This window comes from Salvelinus fontinalis, chromosome 27, assembly GCF_029448725.1.
Source record: "Salvelinus fontinalis isolate EN_2023a chromosome 27, ASM2944872v1, whole genome shotgun sequence".
NCBI lineage: Eukaryota > Metazoa > Chordata > Actinopteri > Salmoniformes > Salmonidae > Salvelinus > Salvelinus fontinalis.
Genome location: NC_074691.1, coordinates 19,735,288 through 19,757,933, shown reverse-complemented (window position 1 = coordinate 19,757,933; position 22,646 = coordinate 19,735,288). Strand labels below are relative to the sequence as shown.

General features: G+C 41.8%; 1 protein-coding gene across 4 annotated transcripts in view; it reads left to right on the top strand.

Moving 5' to 3' along the window:
* Window positions 1-22,646, top strand: part of LOC129825245 (protein EFR3 homolog B) — a 64,941-nt gene that overhangs the window by 1,117 nt on the left and 41,178 nt on the right. Inside the window, exons 1-5 of one of the 4 annotated variants that reach the window (XM_055885177.1) lie at window positions 1,357-1,412; window positions 5,313-5,395; window positions 19,168-19,244; window positions 21,652-21,779; window positions 21,949-22,099. In XM_055885177.1, coding sequence (XP_055741152.1) covers window positions 5,389-5,395; window positions 19,168-19,244; window positions 21,652-21,779; window positions 21,949-22,099 — 363 coding nt within the window. In that variant the 5' untranslated portion in view covers window positions 1,357-1,412; window positions 5,313-5,388. Of the gene's footprint in view, window positions 1-42; window positions 1,413-5,046; window positions 5,396-19,167; window positions 19,245-21,651; window positions 21,780-21,948; window positions 22,100-22,646 lie in introns of those variants that run through there. The other 3 variants (XM_055885174.1, XM_055885175.1, XM_055885176.1) reach the window with 3 other exon arrangements.

Here is a 22,646-nt window from a genome sequence, read left to right as displayed (position 1 = left end):
CAATTTCCCCAATAACTTTAATACTGTAGTACACAAGAGGGTTATGCATCCTGAATGCAGTGGAGGTCATTTCTAAGCTGAACTGCTGCAGAGGCTGAAAAGTCCCTGAGCTGCTTAATCAAAGTCTTCAGTGAATCACCCAAGGAGGTGCCCCTGTCACTCGTATGTGATAGGTTGTGTGTGTACTAGTGTGTATGTATTTGTGTCTGTGTGTGTACAGGTTCAGTGTATGCAAAGATAACTTTCCAGACGTTTCCCCAGCGTTGGTGTCTGCTGGCAAACCTCTCGCCAAGTAGCTGAAAGGCTGCCTCTGATCAATCAATCAATCAAATGTATTTATGAGAGGGGCGGCAGGTAGCCTAGTGGTTGGGCCAGTAACCAAAAGGTTGCTAGATCGAACCACCAAGCTGACAAGGTAAAAATATGTTGTTCTGCCCCTGAACAAGGCAGTTAACCCACTGTTCCCCGAAAGGCCGTCTTTGTAAATAAGAATTTGTTCTTGCCTAGTTAAATATAAAAAGGGCTTAATTTTTTATCAGCAGATGCCACAGTGCTATAAAGAACCCATCCTAAAACCCCAAACAGCTAGCAATGTAGCTTGTTCTCTCTCCCTCCCTCTCTTTCTCACACAGAGAGACAGAGGGTGGATAGTGAAGCCCATTGTGTTAGTGAGATGTTTATTAATGAGAGAGGGATAGAGAGGGAGGCAGAGCAGCTATAGAAGGGGCTAATCGCTAATCTCATAGTGCACTGAAAGCCAAGGCACCCAGGCTGTTCTCTCAGTTAGCTCCTCCACTAGCTGAAGAAGAAACACAAGACAGAGACTCTGAGGGAGACACAAGTTGTCTTCGGCAGAGGCCATAAGGGCTGTGTGAGTGTGTTTCTGTGAAATTCTTCACATTGGTTGGAGCTTTATGGAGGGTGTGTGTGGTGTTTTGTTGCTGAGGTTTAAGCTGGTGCGTATGTGTGAAGGGCGTGTTGTTAGTGGTCAATCCATGTGTTAAGGATTTGACAAGGTGGGTTATGGATATGTGTGTTTCTGTGTTAAGAAATGAACAGTCTTTAGTTAGTGTTGTCAGTGACACTACAGGCTTGGTTGAGGCTCTGAGCGGTTGTGTAGATTTACGACAGGACTGATTTGTATGCAAGACTAGTGAGTAATTTTTTTGTCTTGTCATTGGAACTTGATTTTATATAGCCTAGCCTATGTGTTTGTATGTGTTCCAGCGTATCAGTGTGTGTTTTTGTGCAAGAATTTGCTTCTGTGTGTGAGAGACTGGCTGTGTGCTTGAGTGTGTGTGAGCCGGTGTGTGTGTGTGTACCCACCATGCCACTGCCTGTGCCCGAAGTCCCGGCCTCTCGGAGGCTGACACTGGACTGTCGTTTCCTCCTGGATCATCGCGTTGGCAGGGGTAAGAGGTCCCATCTCCACCTCGCTCTCTCTGTGTCTGTCTCTCTGTTTCTCTGTTCCTCTATTCTCTTCCCACTTCTCTCCTCCTACAACTGTCTTTTTGTTTCACTGTGGCTCAGCCTTTTTCCACACTCACTCTCTTCTTGTTTACCTGGGCAGTTTAAAAAAAATCAGGTACAATATTAATATATCTAAAAGTTACCCTTTTTGAATATGTTCATTTTAAGATGTATTGTTTGGAACAGTAAACTCTACAAGTGCATCACATTTCCAGAGTGGGCTCTCTGCTAATTTTGAAGTTCTGATCCATTTTATGAGAACCACCAACACAGTGAATGGTAAATGGATTCAAAGGGAACTCCCTGTGCTGGTGATTTGCTGAATGTGCAATCCTAAAGAGGGCTGTGATTGGTTTATAACCTATAATATGCATTTCTATGTAAAAGAAAAATAGGTCATATCATTAAAAGAACCAGAGAGCCACTATGGAAATGTTGTGTGTCTGAAGAGTATATTGTTTCAAACAATATAATGTATAAAAAAATAAATAAAAAAAAAAGGGTTGTTTTGAGACATTCATACTAATGTATTTGAAAAATAGTATTTCAGAATCTAGACATTCCATATTTGAGAGCACACTATAAGGACTATGCTGTAGGTCTTCAAAGGCTTAAAATGGCCACTTTCATCATGATTTTCTAAAAAATGGTTTATGATATAAATGTAAAAAGCATGTTAATCGGTTAACCGCCCAAAATGTATTTGACTGGTCATGCTTATCGGTCTATTGGTTAATTGTCATAATTTAGTGGAATTAAATTGGCGAATGTGTATTTTCATTAGTCATCATTAGTGATGCACCGATATGACATTTTTGACCTATATCCGATATTTTCCTTGCCATAACAAACGATACAGATATTCACAATTTTAACGGCCTTTTAAGCATTCTAGTACAGTTAAATAGTAACACACACACGGACGCAGCGGTCTAAGGCACTGCATCTCAGTGCAAGAGTTGTTACTACAGTTCCTGGTTCGAATCCAGGCTGTATCACATCCAGCCGTGATTGGGAGTCCCATAGTGCGGCGCACAATTGGCCCAGCTTCGTCCGGGTTGTCATTGTAAATATGAATTTGTTCTTAACTGACTTGCCTAGTTAAATTAAGGTTACACCACACTGACCAAAAAGTTATTTTGTTGGCATTTACGTATTTCCCCATTACCAGTAAAGCATAATCAAAACCTATTTTTTTCACTTACTTGCTGTGCTGTTTCGTTGTTCATTTGTTCAGTTGTTTCATTCTCAACCAAGATTTCTATGGAACGCTGTTTGGGTCTTTGCATGTCAAAAAAGATACATGTCAAATAACACTAATTGACGTGTCAAATAACACATCTGTTTCAGTAGCTATGGTTAGCTAGCTAACTATATAGCTAGGTGTCATCATCTAAAATAACCCTAATTTATAAGACAGTTCTTATTTGATTAATGGTGGTCGGACCCATCTATGTGAAGCTAGCCACAATAAGGTTTAGCCACAATAGTGGACTTTGCGGTTAGCCTTCAAAATAAAACTATGGCATAATTCTATTATTTGTATTAATTTGCATTACTGTCAATGACATACTTTTATTTTGAAGGCAATCCTCAAATTCCACTATTGTGCCTAATCCTTATTGTGGCTAGCTTCACAACCCATAACCCGGTGCGGTCGAGCCTTACTAGCCAGAGGAAGCTAGCTGGCTGCTTATAACGTTAGCTTTAGGCAACAGGGTTAAGTTGCTGACTAGCTATTTATTTTCATGAATTGAAGTTCAATTTCAATAGGTGAACAACAAGTGGCAAACTAGCTAATACTTACAAGGATTCCTAAATCATTGCTAAGAATAATGAAAATGACTGCAGGTTCTACTGGTCATTGTTTTCAGGCTGGTTGTATTGGTGCTAGCTAGGTACCAAGCTAAAGCTAGCTACCCCAGAAGTTGCGGTCAAACAAATGATGCTTTATTACCAACGTGGTATTGTAAACAGATCGTTCGTGGCCGGTTTTGCTTTTTTGCAGACTTTTTTGTACAGCTTTGACAGTGCTACTGTATCTTTTTTGACATGCAAAGACCCAAACCATTGTATGTATGTCATGAAGCTAATAGCAGCGACGCTATCACTGTGTAACTCCGGTAGGGCAACATCTGAAACATAGCGCACTTGGGTGGTGTGTACCGGTGTTCGACCAGTCGGCGAAAGCCAACATCACCCACAACAGAGAACGGTAGATTGTCAAGGAAAATGAATTCCATTATCTTGGCTTTAATTGATTTCACCTTTTGAGTTGGTTCGCTGAAAGTTTGTTCCTCTTTCAAATGACTGCTCGACTTGTTGACTGCTCGATCCACACAGCAGACATTGTGGGCTAGGTTAGGAATGCTGTGTTGCACATATAGCGCAAAATTTTATGTGGCGTCATTACGTCATGTACCTACGTTATATAGGTATGCACGTCAGCTTTGACATTGGTTTTGCACATCGGGGCATTAAACTAGACACCGGCCAATACCGATGTTGGCATTTTTAGCTAATATTGTTAGATTCCGATATGTTCACCGATATATCGTGCATCCCTAGTCTTCATGTATCTTGTTAATCACACACGCACATCATGCAGAGCCTAGTTTGAGCAGCGGAATAGCCTACCACATGTCAGACAGCGCGAGAGTAGCTCCTCAAAAAGCTAGTAATGGAGTGAAACATGCTTTTATAGGCCCAGTCAATGCGCAACAAATAACAATTCTAAATGCAATCCCATGTTTACTGTTTAGATGGCCACAATTTAAATGGAGCTACTAATTTTATTTCTCTATCTGAACTCGTAATTAAAGAGCGCCATGGGTTATAGACAATGATAGGCAGGCAGTCAGTGCGTCACCCACCACTACAATGTCAGCTTGAGGCAGTATAATTGTCTGAAACCTGAATGTTTTACTTTACTTCAAATTATGAGGCGTGTCTTACCTTGCTTCAAAGTAGTCTAGTCAAAATCCAACCATAGAAACGTGGAAGAAATTATTCTAAAAATACTTCCCCATGCCATTAACCAAGATTTCTCTCCTGTTCTATTGGTTTTCGTATAAACTTTCTTACGTTGTCCAGAAGCCAAAGGCACAATCCTAGTCATATTAGCAACCCATCCTAGTTGTTGCTATGAGATCCCTAAGGGAGTTTCTAATGGAGATGTTTATCTCTATCCCAGAAGCGCTCACGTTAGGTGTTCTGTTTACAACTGTGTTTTCCTGAGAATTGCATTTTTGGTAAATGTCTGAAAATGACGTTTTATTAGCGGCTTCATTACAGGAGTTGCATGTTCAATAATAGACTATCTGTGTTGCTTCTACATTTGCATTGCTTGCTCTTTGGGGTTTTAAGCTGGGTTTCTGTAAGTGAGGAAATGGAAAGACTGATGGTGGATGAGGGGGGGGGTGATGCAGGCAGAGGGCGGAGAGAGGGAGCGAGGGAGCATAAGAGTGAGTGGGTGGAGGGTTTCTTCCTCACAACCCCTGTAGGTGCAGAGCTGTCCCCCCCCCCCCCTTTCTCTCTCTTCCCCTCTCTTGTGTGTGAATTGTGATTGGATGGGAGGTGTGTGTGCGTGTGTGTGAAATCAGCGTCATTCTCTTGAGACTGAGCGATTGGGAGCGCAAACTGGAAAATCCAAGGTCATCGCAACACGCTTCTCGCTGATGCTGTCTGTCAGCCTTCTCATACATGCGTGTGTGCATTTTTATTGCAGGGAGCAAGCTTGTGAGCCTACAAGACTGTGTGTGTATATGACCGTGCACATATGTATTAATCCCAGAGAACACTGTGTGCGTGTGTGTGTATTTTTCGGTGTCTTGTTTGCACAGCCGAGTGTGTGTGAATAACCGTGACCGCATCAGAGAGGCTGCAGGCAGATAGTGAAACGCGCCAGCATCGTGATCGATGTATGGTAAGAATGCCAAGTATCCTTTTCTCTTTCTCTGCGCAATGTCAATCATCCTCTGTTGAGACAGTTTTCCTACATTCTCTAAATTCCATGGTTTCTTATCTTCCCAGTGATGGTCACTGCTATGGACAGTCTGTAGGATATCTTATGCATGTAGACTAGTATGTGACTTGTATGCATATGGAACCGTATAAAATATAGTACTCTAATAACGTTAACTGTAGTTTTGTGGTGGTACTGAAGAGGTGTCCAGCTGTGTCTGATCATGTACGTTCTAGGTGAACTATGTAAGTTGCTGCTTATCGTCATCTTCTTATACTGTCCCTGAAGTTGTATACGTCTGCTGGTCCTCTATAGTATATTGACATATTTGTGTGTGTGTGTGTGTGGGCACATCATTGTGTGTGTGTGTGTGTGTGTGTGTGTGTGTAATACACACTCTTATTGCACTAGCCTAATACATGTTTGTGTGTAATACACACTCTTATTGCACTTGCCTAATACATGTTTGTGTGTGTGTAATAGCCTAACACAGTCAACCCTGCTGAACGATCAGGGGGAAAATGCATAGTTACCTATCGCAATATTATTTTTGGACAGTATTATATTGGTACTTTGACTCCAAGTATTGATTAAAAAAATATATATATATGTATATAAGCGCTAGCTAGCGCTAGTCTGCTGTACCTGAGCCAAAACTCTGGTATTATTCTCCATCTTCTTTTTAAATAGTTTGCACTTTTATGTATTTCCCTGACTGATGAATACAACTTGTTTTCTCATGTTCTCTTGTCCCTCTGCAACAGACATATGGTGAGAAATGTGTTTGGAACATCGAATCGCAATAAAATCGCAGTATCGAATTGCGATACATATAGAATCATGAGAATCACAATACAAATCGTATCATGATAATATTGAATCTTTAGGTCCCTGGCAATTTCCATGCCCTACTAGCTGTACTGCTAATATGGCATTTTGTCTTTCAACCACACACACTGGCTATTGATGTGTGTGTGGAGGTTGTTATGTTCCAGGAGGCTGTTGTTTATTGAGCTAAATTACTGTATTGATGTTGGTCCATTGAGGTTGGTCCATTAGCTAAATGAACGGCTATCCACTTTTAATTTAGCTAATCCAGGATGTTTTTCATTCTTTCCAATAGTGCTTCAATATGCTGCCATTCATTTAGCTGTGGTATGAATGCCACATGCAGAGTCTTCTCTTTGAGCTCACATTCAGTTCAGTGCATTACTGTACACTATAGAGCTGTATGGATCATGTTCATGCAGGTCCGAAGGTACATAGTTTTACTGATAGGTATAATGAGTGACGTACATATAGCCTAATGATATTGTGTCGTGTTTAGCTGTGCTCAGAGTAGGGACTGTGCTCATCCAGCATGTTGTCTCTCACCCACACAGCATTTGACACGTTCAGTGAATTGGAGGTGTGCAGTATGTTCCATGATCTTCTTTACGATCGGTGTGTGTGTGTGTTTGGTTGTGGAAATGTCTGCTAGTGATAGTATGTTGTATTTATTATGGATCCCCATTAGCTGCTACCAAAGCAGCAGCTACTCTTCCTGGGGTCCAGCACAAGTTTATACAATTTTAAAAACATTACAACGCATTCACAGATTTCACAACACACTGTGTGCCCTCAGGCCCCTACTCCACCACTACCACATATCTACAGCACTAAATCCGTGTGTGTGTGTGTGCGCCAATGTTTGTGTTGCTTCACAGTCCCCACTGTTCCGTAAGGTGTTTTTTTATATATATCTAATTTTACTGCTTGCGTCAGTTACTTGATGTGGAATAGAGTTCCATGTAGTCCTGTGTGCCTCCCATAGTCTGTTCTGGACTTGGGGACTGTGAAGAGACAGTTCGGCGCATTCAACATGTCAATACCTCTCATAAATAAAAGTAGTTATGAAGATTCTCTCCGCAACTTTCAGCCAGGAGAGATTGACATGCATATTATTAATATTAACTCTCTGTGAACATCCAAGGGCCAGCAACACTGCCCATTTCTGAGCCAATTGCAAATTTCCTAAGTCCTTTTTTTGTGGCACCTGACCACACGACTGAACAGTAGGCGAGGTGCGACAAAACTAAGAACCTGCCTTGTTGATAGTGTTGTTAAGAAGGCAGAGCATTGCTTTATTATAGACAGACTTCTCCCTATCTTAGCTACTACTGCATCAATATATTTTGACCATGACAGTTTGCATTCTAGGGTTACTCCAAGCAGTTTAGTCATCTGAACTTGCTCAATTTACACATTATTTATTACAATATTTAGTTGATGTTAAGGGTTTAGTGAGTTTTGTTCCAAATATAATGCTTTTAGTTTTAGAAATATTTAGGGCTAACCTATTCCTTGCCACCCACTCTGAAACTAACTGCAGCTCTTTGAGTGTTGCAGTCATTTCAGTCGCTGTAGTAGCTGACGTGTATAGTGTTGAGTCATCCGCATACATAGACACTCTGGCTTTACTCAAAGTCAGTGGCATGTCGTTAGTAAAAATTGAAAAAAGCAAGGGGCCTAAACTGCTGCCCTGGGGAATTCCTGATTCTAACTGGATTATATTTGAGAGATTTCCATTAAAGAACACCCTCTGTGTTCTGTTTAGACAAGTAACTCTGCATCCACAATATAGCAGAGGGTGTAAAGCCATAACACAAGTTTTTCCAGCAGCAGACTTTGATCGATTAATGTCAAAAGCCACACTGAAGTCTAAGTCAAACAGTGACGGAGGCTCTCGTGTTTCTGTGTCTGTCTCTGTGGCTTGAGTGGCACTCAATGGTATTCTGTCTCTATTTCCTATTAATGACTTTAACAGAGACTGGAGCTACAGACCGTTATACTCTCCTCTACTTGGTCTGTGTCTGTGGGTGGCACTGTAGATTTAGTGATATTTGGATGCTCTCTGTGCTGATAAAAATAGCAAGAAGTGGTCTGTGTCTCTCTCTCTCTCTCTGTACCCCCCCCCCCCCCCTCCCTCCTTATGTAATGGCCCTGAAGGCTCCCTGCTTTTAACCATCATGGTGAGCAGAGCACAGAGTGTGTATATGATTGCTATGCATGTAGCATACAATAATGTGCTGGATTATCTTTGCAGTATGCACCGGTTACAGTGAAGCGTGCTGAGCACAGTAGGTAGGGAGTGTGTGATGACGTCATTTGGTCACGATACTTCTCAGGACATAGGCCTGCCACACACACACACACACACACACCAGACAATGTGAGCGGTTGGAAATCCCGCTCATTGCTCTGCTCTGGCGCTTCAAGTCCTTTCCTACCGCTCTGCTAAAAACCATTCCGCTCTCACAGGAAAAAAAACTCTTGCTCCAAATTTGTTCCATTCATTAAAACACAGTTTAACCAACACCCATCTATTTTTGTGACTACCTGGACCTACCAATTGATTTTTAAGTATTGAAACCAAACCATGTGGATTTGAATGAAAAGTATTTGAATAAACATGAAAAAGTGAATTTTTAAGAAGCGAATATCATTTCAAATTGGCTACATGTCATATTAAACAGCATATAAATGCTCTAAATCGGTCAGGAGCCAGACAGGGAGCCTACGAAGGAACGAAAATTAATTATTTGTCTATTCTTTCAAGGCTATAGCCTGCAAAGAAATACATTGAAGCATTTGCGAATGCGACACAATAGGCTGGTAGTGACCTAAAGAGCTCAGCATTTAATCAACATTTCGTTGTATTAAATAATTCTATAAATTGTGCATATACTGTACGCTGTGACTTAGAATTAAATACAAGTTAAACAAAAAAATTACTTAGTGCCTTTTTGAATTCATTTTTAGAAACACGAGTTTGGCCAGTCTGTGGCTTCATGCTCATGGAATGGTGTCTGGAGAGCAGGCAAGCAGTGGAGAATATCCTCTCTACACTGGCAGAGCCACTGGGGATGCTAAACACCCTTTTGGCCACTCTGGGTAGAGATGCAGAGAAGGAACTTTAAATTTTTTTTATTTTTTTTATACGTAGGCCTAAAAGTTTAGGCAAAATAAAATAATCAAAACGGAAAGCTCCTTGAACGTGGGAATAGGCCAGGCCTATTGGACCAAAATCTATCATGGCCTGTTACATAGATAACAGAACGAAAATATAACTAAACGTTTCAGAGATCACATTTTTTGTTTATAAATACTTTAGTACAATGACACCCACTTAGTTATCTACCCACCTTGTTCCTTTCTTTTAGCATGGGCACGTAAGCGAACCATCATGCTTTCGGGATAGCGCGCTTCGAGGCAAGCAACACTGAAGCAAGTATGAGAGCACCAGCTGTTCCGGACAACTGTGTGACACGCTCTCCGTAGCCGATGTGAGTAAACAGGTCAACATTCAAGGCCGCAGTGCCAGATGGATTACCAGGACGTGTACTGTGAGCATACATACCGCCCCAACAGATCCACAGATGATGCAAGCTCTATTGCACTCCACACTGCCCTTTCCCACCTGGACAAAAGGAACACCTACATGAGAATGCTATTAATTTACTACAGCTCAGCGTTCAACACCATAGTGCCCTCAAAGCTCATCACTAAGCTAAGGGCCTGGGACTAAATACCTCCCATGCTGCCACGCTGATCCTCGACACGGGGGCCCCTCGGGTGTGTGCTCAGTCCCTTCCCGTAGTCCCTGTTCACACATGTCTGCATGGCCAAGCACGACTCCAACACCATTATTAAGTTTGCTGATGACACAAGTGGTAGGCCTGATCACCGACAACGATGAGACGGCCTTATACGGAGGAAGTCAGAGGCCTGGCAGAGTGGTGCCAGGATAAAAACCTCTCCCTCAACATGCTCAAGGCAAAGGAGATGATCGTGGACTACAGGAAAAGGAGGGTCGAGTCCGCCCCCATTCTTATCGCCGGGGCTGTAGTGGAGCAGGTTGAGTGTTTTAAGTTCCTTGGTGTCCACATCACCAACAAACTATCATGGTCCAAACACACCAAGACAGTCGTGAAAAGGGCACGACAATGACTATTCCCCCTCATGAGACTGAATAGATTTGGCATGGGTCATCAGATCCTCAAGGGGTTCTACAGCTGCACCATTGAGTACATCCTGACTGGTTGCATCACTGTCTGGTATGGCAATTGCTCGGCCTCCGATCGCAAGGCACTACAGAAGGTGATTTGTACGGCCCAGTATGTCACTGGGGCCAAGCTTCCTGTCATCCAGGACCTCTACACCAGGCGGTGGCAGTCTAGGTGTTTTAAAAAAAAATTTTTTACACCCAAGCCATAAGATTCCTGAACAGCTAATCAAATGGCTGTTAATTTACTCTGTTTATTGTCTATGCATAGACACTTTACCTCTACCTACATGTACATATTACCGCAATTACCTCAACTAAATTGTGCCCACACACATTGACTCTAACGGTACCCCCTGTATCTAGCCTCGTTACTGTTATTTTATTGTTAATTATAGATTTTTTTTACTTCAGTTTATTTAGTAAATACTTAACCAACAATGCAGTTAACACTTATTTTTTTCTTAAGGGCTTGTAAGTAAGCATTTTACTGAGGTCTACACCTATTGCATTCGGTGCTTGTGACAAATAACATTTGATTTGATAAGTGTCTTTTCAGATTCTATAATGATTCTTTAGTTGTGGACACTACATCACTGCACGCCCTCACTTGCTCTTGGTCATCATCTTTGTATGTCACCTTGATTTAGCACCTGTGTGTTTTATCAGTTTCTTTATGAAAATATTTAGCAAACTCCATGACAGTAGCTAAAGCAAGGGGCTATAGCAGCACACAAGTAGACTACAAATGCGTGCTGGGGTGGGCATGCCTGAGCTCGTGAAGAGAGCGCTACTGTAGTGAAATTGGAGCGGGCGAGAAGGCCGAGGCTCCATCCTTTGGGAATCTCGCTCCACGCTCCAGTCAAATTGGGCACGCTCCGCTCCAGCTCCGCTCCAGTTCACATAGTCGACTTCAGACACACACACACATTTAAAGACGTACACATAGCAGAGTACAATCAATCTCACGCAGCGGAGTGAGTTCTGTTGAAGTAGCAGATGGATAAGGCTTTGGAGACCATACACACATGTACACGCACAGCCATGGAGAGATTTAGAAGCTATCTATTTCCTGATATTGATAGCAGGATAAAGGTCTGATGGGGACTAGGGTATACTTGCTCACATTTGCAGGCCACGTGTCTTTGGAAAAACACAGAGCAGCTTTGTGACAGCAGGTGCAGATAAGACAACGAGAAGAGCTGTTGATGACATTCCCTCCCTGTCTGTGTGTCTGTCTGTACTAAGTCCATGTATTTCTCTTTTGGTTAGGTATCTGTCTCTCTTTCTCTTCTTCCATTTGTCTATTTTTGTCTCCCTCGTTCCTGCTCACTCTCTATCCTTCTTTCAACCCCTCTCCAGCTCTATCCCCCTCTTCCTCTCTACCTCCCCCCCATCTCTCTCTTTCTCAAACGAATGAGAAAAGTATGAGGAGTATCAGAATGCACTGACACATATACATACAGTTGAAGTCGGAAGTTTACGTACACGTTAGCCAAATACATTTAAACTAAGTTTTTCACAATTCCTGACATTTAATCCTAGTAAAGATTCCCTGTCTTAGGTCAGTTAGGATCACCACTTTATTTTAAGAATGTGAAATGTCAGAATAATAGTACAGAGAAGGATTTATTTATTTATTTCATCTGTCACGAACCGGCTCAAAGCCCGTAACAAAAGGGAGACAACGTGGAGATAAGGAGTAACAAAATATATATTTATTAAATAAAGTAACTAGGTATAATATACCATGGTGTGTGTAATCAGTAATCAGTAGTGTAAGTGAGTGTTTTGCATCCATGAATGTGATAATGCAGGGTGTTGAAAGATGCTAAAGCAAACAACCAAAAAACCACCAAGAAACACAACAAAATCTATAAAGGTGTCTGCATGGAGAGAGTCTACACCATGAATGGAGAAGTGGTGTATTTATCCTGGGAGACACCGGGCCCAGGTGTTTCCCATGTAGCTGACGACCCTCCCAACTCCGCCCACCGGCATCCTAATAAGGAAACAAGAACAAAGAGAGAATACGGCAGACAGAGTGGGAGGGTCGTCACACATCACATTCCCAGTGGGTCAGAAGTTTACATACACTCAATTAGTATTTGGTAGTATTGCCTTTAAACAATTTAAACTTGGTTCAAACGTTTTGGGTAGCCTTTCACAAGCTTCCTACAATAAGTTGGGTGAATTTTGGCCCATTCCTCCTGACAGAGCTGGTGTAACGGAGTCAGGTTTGTAGGCCTCCTTGCTTGCACAAGCTTTTTCAGTTCTGGCCACAAATTTTCCATACGATTGAGGTCAGGGCTTTGTAATGGCCACTCCAATACCTTGACTTTGTTGTCCTTAAGCCATTTTGCCACAACTTTGTAATTTATCTTGGCGTCATTGTCCATTTGGAAGACCCATTTGCGACCAAGCTTTAACTTCCTGACTGATGTCTTGAGATGTTGCTTCAATATATCCACCTAATTTCTATCCTCATGATGCCATCTATTTTGTGAAGTGCACCAGTCTCTCCTGCGGCAAACCACCCCCACAACATGATGCTGCCACCCCGGTGCTTCACGGTAGGGATGGTGTTCTGTGGCTTGCAAACTTCCCCCTTTTTCCTCCAAACATAACGATGGTCATTATATCTAAACGGTTCTATTTTTGTTTCGTCAGACCAGAGGACATTTCTCCAAAAAGTACGATCTTTGTCCCCATGTGCTGTAGCAAACCGTAGTCGGGCTTTTTTATGTCCGTTTTGGAGCAGTGGCTTCTTCCTTGCTGAGTGGTCTTTCAGGTTGTCGATATAGGACTCGTTTTACTGTGGATATAGATACTTTTGTACCTCTTTCCTCCAGCATCATCACAAGGTCCTTTACTGTTGTTCTGGGATTGATTTGCACTTTTCGCAGCAAAGTACGTTCACCTCTATGAGACAGACCGTGTCTCCTTCCTGAGCGGTATGAAGGCTGCGTGGTCCCATGGTGTTTATACTTGCGTACTATTGTTTGTACAGATGAACATGGTACCTTCAGGCGTTTGGAAATTGCTCCGAAGGATGAACCAGACTTGTGGAGGTCTACAATTTTATTTCTGAGGTCTTGGCTGATTTCTTTTGATTTTCCTATGATGTCAAGCAAAGAGGCAATGAGTTTGAAGGTAGGCCTTGAAGTACATCCACAGGTACACCTCCAATTGACTCAAATGATGTCAATTAGCCTATCAGAAGCTTCTAAAGCCATGACCTTTTCTGTAATTTTCCAAGCTGTTTAAAGGCACAGTCAACTTAGTGTATGTAAACTTCTGACCCACTGGAATTGTGATACAGTGAAATAATCTGTCTGTAAACAATTGTTGGAAAAATGACTTGTGTCATGCACAAAGTAGATGTCCTAACCGACTTCCCAAAACTATTGTTTGTTAACAAGAAATTTGTGGAGTGGTTGAAAAACGAGTTTTAATGACTCCAACCTAAATGTATTTAAACTAACAACTTCAACTGTATATATATATATATTAGCCCAGATCTGTATCTCTGTCTGCTGTGGGTAAGAACTGATATATCATAGCCTCTACCACAGAGTTCAAAGGTCACAGCCTCTGTCCTGTGTAGCAATGGGCTTTTCCTGGTTAAATAAAATGTAAAAAATTGCCCACTCCCAGCAGTGTGTGCAGGAATATAAGATCAGGGTATCGCATGTCAGGTTAGACTTTGAGGCAGAGCACACTGGTGCTCCCAGTGGGCTGCATCTCAATACTCTACAGTGGTCTCATCTTATCTTCTTTGTCTCATTTCCTTCTGCACTGATTCAAACCCGCAACCTTTTCTGATTCTAGATTACTTTCTGAGTCAAAATGCAAGCCGAGCTCTACCGCTCATATGAAAGAAAAAAAAACATGAAAAAAAACATTAAGACTATGTAACGTTAACCAATTAAAAAAGTTTTGTATCACTGCATATTGGCTAAGCTTGAATTGCCCTTCCAATGTTGTTCTTCTCAGACCATTTTGAAATGATATAAAACAAATAAAGGTAACACTGGTAATAGATAATTTGTTGTATTACTTGAGGCACAGCTAAGTGAGCATAATAATTGGCTTTTTTTTTTTTACTGGACTGATGGCGTGCATCTGGGGGGGTTAACATATGGAATTGTTTTAAGATGGTCATACCAAGTATCATAAGCTATTTGATGTAGAATTTTTAAGACCCCTTAAGGTATTAAAAAATGATCAAACAAATTTTTTGATGAAACATTTAATTTGGCATTACTGCTATTAGCCCATAGAAGTGTTCTTGAATAACAGATTCACGACATAGAACAACAGATAGTCCCCCAAAAATCTAAAGGACGTTTGTTCTGAAGTGTCTGTCCTATATCTGCGAGATATACACGGATGATCAGGAAACTATTTGTGTTCTTTTTTTGTTGTTGCATATATAGCTCATTCAGAAAGTATTAAGATGCCTTTTTTCCTAATTTTGTTACGTTACAGCCTTATTCTAAAATGTATGAAATAATTGTATCCCCTCAGAAATATACAATACCCCATAATGACAAAGCAAAAACAAGTTTAGACATTTTTGCAAATTTATAAAAACATTTAAATATATCACATTTTAAATAAGTATTCAGACCCTTTTACTGAGTACTTTTGTTGAAGCACCTTTGGCAGTGACTACATCCTCGGGTCTTCTGGGGTTTGACGCTATAAGCTTGACACACGTGTATTTGAGGAGTTTCTCTCATTCTTCTAGAGTTCTGACCTGAAGATCACTGACATCATGGTTTGACCTTATATTTTTCAGAGTTCCCAATTGTCTTGAAAGCACCACCGGTGCTTGCGTCTGCGTTAAAACCAAATATCAATCCAGGTTGGATGTGACAGCAGGGATGACGTGCGACCTCGCCCCCTGACTTTGAAAAGCTCCACGCGACATGCATCAAGCACACCCAACTCATTAGTGGTGGTGAGATGTATTAAGTCAGACTAATTTGCAATTGACTGTCATAGCCTCACATTAAAAGTATGTGATGGTGAGATGAGAAGACGATCAGAAAGACTTCCATAGCCCCAAATAAAAAAGTAAACATTGGCTGTTAATTACCAAATAACATTCACATGGTTGGGGCCACGAGAATTTTCAGATATCAAACTGGGGTAGCGGGCCTAGACTGACTGACTGACTGCTGTACGGTTGTGGAGTTTGCTGTGCACTTTCCCCCCCTTTCTTGCTTTCTCTTTTGTCTCGCTCTCACTTCGTGTGTGTGTGTAATTGTAAGTGTTGGAGAGCAGAGGAACATGACGTACGCAGAGCTGTAATAAAGCTGTTTACTGTAAGGGTGAATGGACAGCCAGAGACCCCTCGCTGTGCTGCAATGTCACAACTACCATCTAGCATCCACCCCCTGTACTCTCCTGACGATTCTACCATTCCTAGTTCCCTCTTCCGTACTGCCTCCAACCAGCCCACACTCTATAGCCCACCCACCAATATGCTGCACTGTGCTGTCAAGAGAACTGTTATTCACCACATTTTTATTCACCCCCCTCAACAACAAAACAGAAGTCCCTGATGTGCAACCCTTTCCCCCCAACAACTATGCACCTCCACACATACACCCTTACACACAGCTAGGGCTGGGCGGTATACCATATTTTCCAATATACCGGTATTGATGCACGGACTGGTTTGGGTTTTTACTTTATCTTCTGTAACGGTATTTGAATGTTTGGTTTGTTAAATGTGATACAAAGTGTGTAACGTCCATTTTTGTAGTATACTCTGCTACTTGAGTCCTCTCTCGCTCTGCTCTCTCTCTCACCAAGCCACTTTCCACACAGATCTAGCCCCGCCCCCTGTCACTCAAGGAGTGCATTTGTTGTTCCTCAATCACGAGACACTTGTGTTCAGTCTGCATGGTCAATGCAGCTACAATCTAGGCCTTATTGTTTACCAAATGTTGCAATTGTGATTTGACTTGTGATTTAGAGCAAAACATTTGAGTAAACTGTTGGAATCATGGAAATATAATTATTATTCTAATTCTATATAATAGTGGGCACTCTGAACACAGTTGTTTGGCATGACAACGAATTAAAATGCCAGGGAGAAGTTATTGTGACAGGGTAGGAAAAAAAGTGTAACTAGCGATTAGCATTAGCGGCTAACACAAATTAGGTCCAACTTGCAAAGAAAAGACAAACTAACCATTTTCAGATATAAAAAAACACAAACTAATAGTGTAATTATAGAGCACCAGTGGATTTATATTAAGAAGCAAAGTGAAAAAAGCATTGTTGTCATCAACATTGTTGCTTGCCCATATCGTGCATCCCTACATGGCAGTGTGGAAATTCTCAAATAATTGCAGGAAATGCAGAAAGTGTTAAAAACGCAGAAATGTACTTTTGGTTAAAGTTGAATTGAAGAGTAAAAAACAATCAGAATGGAGAAAGACTCATTGAAATCACTTAGAATGTATGTGTTGATACCCCAGGATCACTCACTACTCATAAAGCAAATGTACAACTTTTATTATTCAAAAACATATATTATTTACGTTATGACGGTATTTAATTTTTTTTAAATACCGTGATATTATATTTTGGTAATATTACTCTGTGTGTGTGTGTGTTCCACACACAGTTTGTTCCTCCGGGGACAGACTTGCAGAATATACAGTAGCACTTCTCAGTGACTCACTCACAAGACCCACCTCCACCCATCCCTCAATCCTCCCCGCTTTCTTCACCGGGGACCCTGATGCAGTCATTAATTCAGTGGTGACTCCTACTCCAGGGCCCCCAGCCAAGACGGGCGAGGAAGGGATGGAGGGTGTAAAGGAGAGGAGAAGAGTCATTTAGAGTTGGAAGTGATGGAGGAGGGAAGGAAAGCTAAGAATAGCAGCAGGGAGGGCAGATAGAGAGCTGGAGAGCCTTACGGGGGCGTTTAACACCACTATGACAGAAACTTTACTGACAGACGCACAGACAGAGGCCCTAAGCCTAAATCTTATCTTAACTCCCAAGGCTAGGATGACTGAGGATACCACCTCAGAGATGTGACAGAAGGATAGACAGACACAGAACAGTTGCCTAGTGAGAGTCATTTTGAAATGCATCCTTCCTTCTTTCTACTATGATGCGATCGCTGATGATGATTGACAACCATTAATTGATAATGATTGGGTAGCTTAGGTGAAAGCAACATGGTGGAAAGTTTAAGGAGATCTTCATGAAAGGAAGAAAATAAACTAGGAAGGATAGAATGAGGGAAGGGAAGGAAGGATCTGTATACAGCCTGACTGTCTTCAAACTGTTGGGAGCTATCTTTTTCTCATTCAGTTAGGCAAGCCTATTTTAAATTGTTAAAAGCTTATTTCAAGGTTGTCTATTGCTTCCCCGGAAGTCTTCCTATGTAGAGTGCACTGCAGATTCTCAAAAAAATGAATAAGGAAGGCTATTTATTTGACAGCGTATATATTAACCAGTGGTAATGCTTTGAATGAATTCCAGTGGATTGTCAGCCAGCTGTGTTTATCCAGGTGGACTGGAATGTTCCTTCCTGTAGTTTTGGAGGGGGGGGGGGGGGGGTCACACTCACCAGGAATTAAGCTAGGAATTAGTTGAATTTAGGAAATCTGTGCACAAATATTCCCACAAATAAAAAAATAAATGAGATCTCGTCTCAATGTAATCAAGGTATGAAGGTGTATTTGAAAATAACAATTAATTTTTGTGATTAATTCTGTTCCGGGCCTCCGACCATCCGCTCTGAAAGAAATCTCCCTGCTGCTGAATCTAGTTGCCTGCCCCTGCCCTATGACTCATCACTGCCGAGTTCTCTGCTCCAATCAGCTCCTAGCGCGTTCTCTCTCTCTCTCTCTCTCTCTCTCTCTCTCTCTCTCTCTCTCTCTCTCTCTCTCTCTCTCTCGCAGCTTTGTTCCCTCCGCAAAGTCACGCAGTGTTACACAACTTTCCTCAAGGTTGTCAATTGTGAGACTGTGATGTATAGATTGTGTGTGTGCGCACACTGAGTGACTGTCTTTTCAAGAGAGAAAAATGTGTGTGTACAATGTCTTTAAAAAAAAAAAAAAAAATGTTGGTGAGTCTTTCGTGTCTCAGTGTGTGTCTTTGTGCTCCAATGCCTTTGTGGACACATTCTTCAGATGTCTGACCTCTTTTTTTTTTTTTTAAAGGGAGCTTAGAACAAAGGCATCTATTTCTCAGCCTGTGTGAAAACTGGTATTGAAGAACTGTGCAAGGACAGGCTTTCTAGTCTCCGCTTCTGTGTAGTTCTTTCCAAGCTTTTTCCCCCCTCTCTCGCTCTCTCTCTCGCTCCCCCCCAAGCCCTGGGTAGATGGATGTCTGAACTTGATTAATCTTTTAGCTGTGCAAGGCTTATTTAACTTTGTCAATAATAACGGTGTTCTTCAGTCAACATGAGGTGGATGCTGCTGACACTAAGGTGTACTAGGTGACAGACGTTGATGTAGAACTGCAACAACCTGAGCTTTTACCGTGGTCTCACTAACTCTCTTTGAAGGAGGACTTATTTTATTGATGGTTTATCATGGTCAGGTATCTGCAGTTGCAAACATGATTTATTAATTCATACGTCTCTCTGCCACCTCTTACTCTCACACGCTCACTCACCCACTCTCCGTATCTCCTCCCCTCTCTGCTGTAGGGGTGTGTGGTTGCTGTGGGGCTCTGAGGCCCCGCTACAAGAGATTGGTGGACAACATTTTCCCAGAGGACCCAGAGGTGAGAGTTCAACTGACACTTCCTGTTTCCTGTGGCAATGCTCTCTACATCCTGTGACCTTTTTGTTGTTTCAATATTTCTAGAGGTCTCTTCATCTTCACTGATCTGAAAAGACAGATAGAAGTGAATTCCTGGCAGGCAACTTCTGAATTACTTTCACCGGTCCTGTCACAATGAGAGAATATGAAGGACAAGGAAGAAAATCACTATTGAAGATATTCTACATATATCACCATATCTGTGAAGGAGAATGACTTGATTGAATTCATTTATTTGTGAACGTTATAAAAATAGCCCAGTCTACCTGTCAGATCTGTTGCCAGCAACACATCTGAGATTTCAGAACGCAGAGACCTAATTTCTCTGCTGTGTGTGCATGTCAATTGTGTGCTGCATGCCCCAAAAAACAGTCTGTTTCTAATTTTGGGTTCTAAGCTCCCGACACAGAGACTGTAACTAATCTAATCCCCTCACCCAGGGACTAACCCACAACCCTCTATCATTCACTCATTCACACTAACAGTGTGTCTGGAATGTGTGTGTGAGACTAACCAGAGCTCTCCGATAACATTCACACGGCTGCGGTGGAGACAAAATGTGTGTGTGTTGTGCAAGACTTAAGTGTACAACCTGAGCCTTCAGATAACGTTGAGTCAGACACTAAATCCAGAGTCAGGGAGAATAGACCAAAGTCGGGTTAATGTGTTTATCATGTAGAGTTATGTATAGCTCTGTCTGGTAATGAATTTTAATTCTATCTGTGTATTATTTTCAATGCTTTACCACACATTTTATAGTTCAAGCCTTATAAAAAGTATGTCGTTCTGTCCTTGAGCTGTTCTTGTTTATTGATAGTATGTTTTGTGGATCCCAGGAGGTGTAGCTGCTGCTTTTGCAACAGCTAATGGGGATCCTAATAAAATACCAAAACACAATATACAATAGAGGCAATTCCTGTGAGCAAAGTTCTTTCTATTTTATTGGATCATTACTAGTCTAAATGTAAATGAGAGGCTATCTGGAGTGGATGATTTTAGTCCTTGAGCCCAGACTGTTTGACCTGGAGGGGGTGTGTGTAGGTGTGACCGAGCGTGTGGGCATGGCCACATGCTTGTGTTGTGTTGTCCTCTTTTTCTTTTTTTCTGTCACCCTTGGTGAACATAACTCTGAGAAAATACATATCACGTGGTGTTCCACAAGGTTCCATTTTGGGTCCAGTACTGTTCAGTTTATTTGTTACCCCTTGGCAGCGTTATCAGAAAGCACAGCATTGATTATCACTGATATGAGACGATACACAACTTTACATTTCTGTGTCACCAGAGGATTTTAGCTCCCCTGATAAATTATTAGACTGTATTAGTGATTTAAATACTTGGATGGCCCTCAACTTCCTCCAGCTAAATCAAGACATGACCGAGGTACTTATTGTTGGAGCCAAAGCATAGAGAGAGAATCGAGCTGCACGTTTTAATTCCATGGCAATAAAGATAAAACACCAGGTAAAAACCTAGGTGTTATTATAGATTCTGTACAAAATTTCATTAGCAATATAATCGAAATAGCTTTTTACCAGCTGAGGAACATTGCCAAGTTGCGGCCGTTTCTCTCTCAGGTTGGTACAGAGACACTCATCCATGCTTTTATTATAAGCAGGCTTGACTACTGTAATGGTCTCCTGTCTGGTCTACCCAAGAAAGCCATTGGTCAACTGCAAAACATACAGAATGCTGCAGCATGGGTACTGACCAAGACCGGAGAGCACTCATTACACCGCTTTTAAGGTCTCTGCACTGGCTGCCTGTAAGTTTTAGAATTAATTAAAAAATTATTCTATTGGTTTATAATCAATCCACGATTGTGCACCCCAATACATGTCAGACATGCTTTTAAGTTATTTACCCAGTAAGTCCCTCCGGTCCTCTGGCACTGGCCTTTTAACTATCCCAAAGCCTAGGACCAAGAGGCATGGAGAGGCAGCCTTTAGTTATTATGACCCCAGCCTCTGGAATAGCCTGCCAGAGAATCTGGGGGGGGGCTGAAACGGTGGACAGATTTAAAAGAGAACTTAAAACACACATTTTTAGCTTTGCATTTTATTAGGATGCTTTTTAGTCATTCAGTTGGTCATTCTTTAAAAAAAAATATAATGTTTCTTGTGTAGTAAATGTTTAATCTTTTATTTTAATTGTTTTTAATTTTTTTCCTGTAAAGCACATTGCATTGCATTCCATGTCTGAAATGTGCTGTATAAATAAAGCTTGATTTTGATTTGAGTATATTCCTGTCTGTTCAGACAGTGAACCAAGAACCCAAACCTAACCCTTTTTACCTTCATCCTCCACCTTCCTCTTGTCTTTCCCTCTCTCGTCCCCCCCCCACCTTCGATCTCTCGGCCTGTCTGTAGGACGGGTTGGTGAAGGCTAACATGGAGAAGTTGACGTTCTATGCCCTGTCAGCTCCAGAGAAGCTGGACCGTATCGGGGCCTACCTGTCAGAGAGGCTCTCCAGGGACGTGGCTAGGCACCGCTACGGGTGAGCAACACCACAGTTACAACTGAGCCATGAATATACTGCACAGACATCTGTCAACTGTCGTCGGCTCAAAATGCACCATGGCTATTATTTTCTCATTTGCATTCTAGTTGAATGTAATAGTCTTAAGACATATGGTGTGTGGCATAACTACCGTGTGTGTGTTTAGGTATGTGTGTATAGCTATGGAGGCTCTGGATCAGTTGCTGATGGCGTGCCACTGTCAGAGCATCAACCTGTTTGTGGAGAGTTTCCTTAAGATGGTCCGTAAGCTGCTGGAGGCCGACAAACCCAACCTACAGATCCTGGGAACCAACTCTGTGAGTAGAATAGAAGACGCCCACCTTGATAAACAGTCTGGTTTTATCTGACAATACACACTAGCAGCTGGCTCCAATGAATCGCAAAGAAATATAATTGCAGGTCTATTCTGTAGGAAATGTCATGTCGCAACGGCCATGTAAATAGAAGATGCCAGACGGTGATCTAAACATAAATGTACATTTTTACCAGGGAGGGAGGAGGTGGAGAGCGTGGGTATGCATAGAGAGAGAATGGTTATCTGGTTGATGATGTGTAATAGCAGCCAGCAGCAGCTATCAGTGTTATCAGACAGGGCTGTCAGAGCAGCAGGGTCAGGAGGGAACAGGAAGTATCAAGGAAATAACATTATCCATAGACAGACAGACTTACCACACTGGCAAAGCTGTCTAGTGATACCATGGATTACACACACACTGATACACACACTCATACACACACCAGGGTTCGACGATTTTATTGTCTATCGACGATGTTTGACAGCCATCGTCGATGGTGACGACATTGTGATTTCACAAACGATGGTTTCGCATATTTGAATTTGAC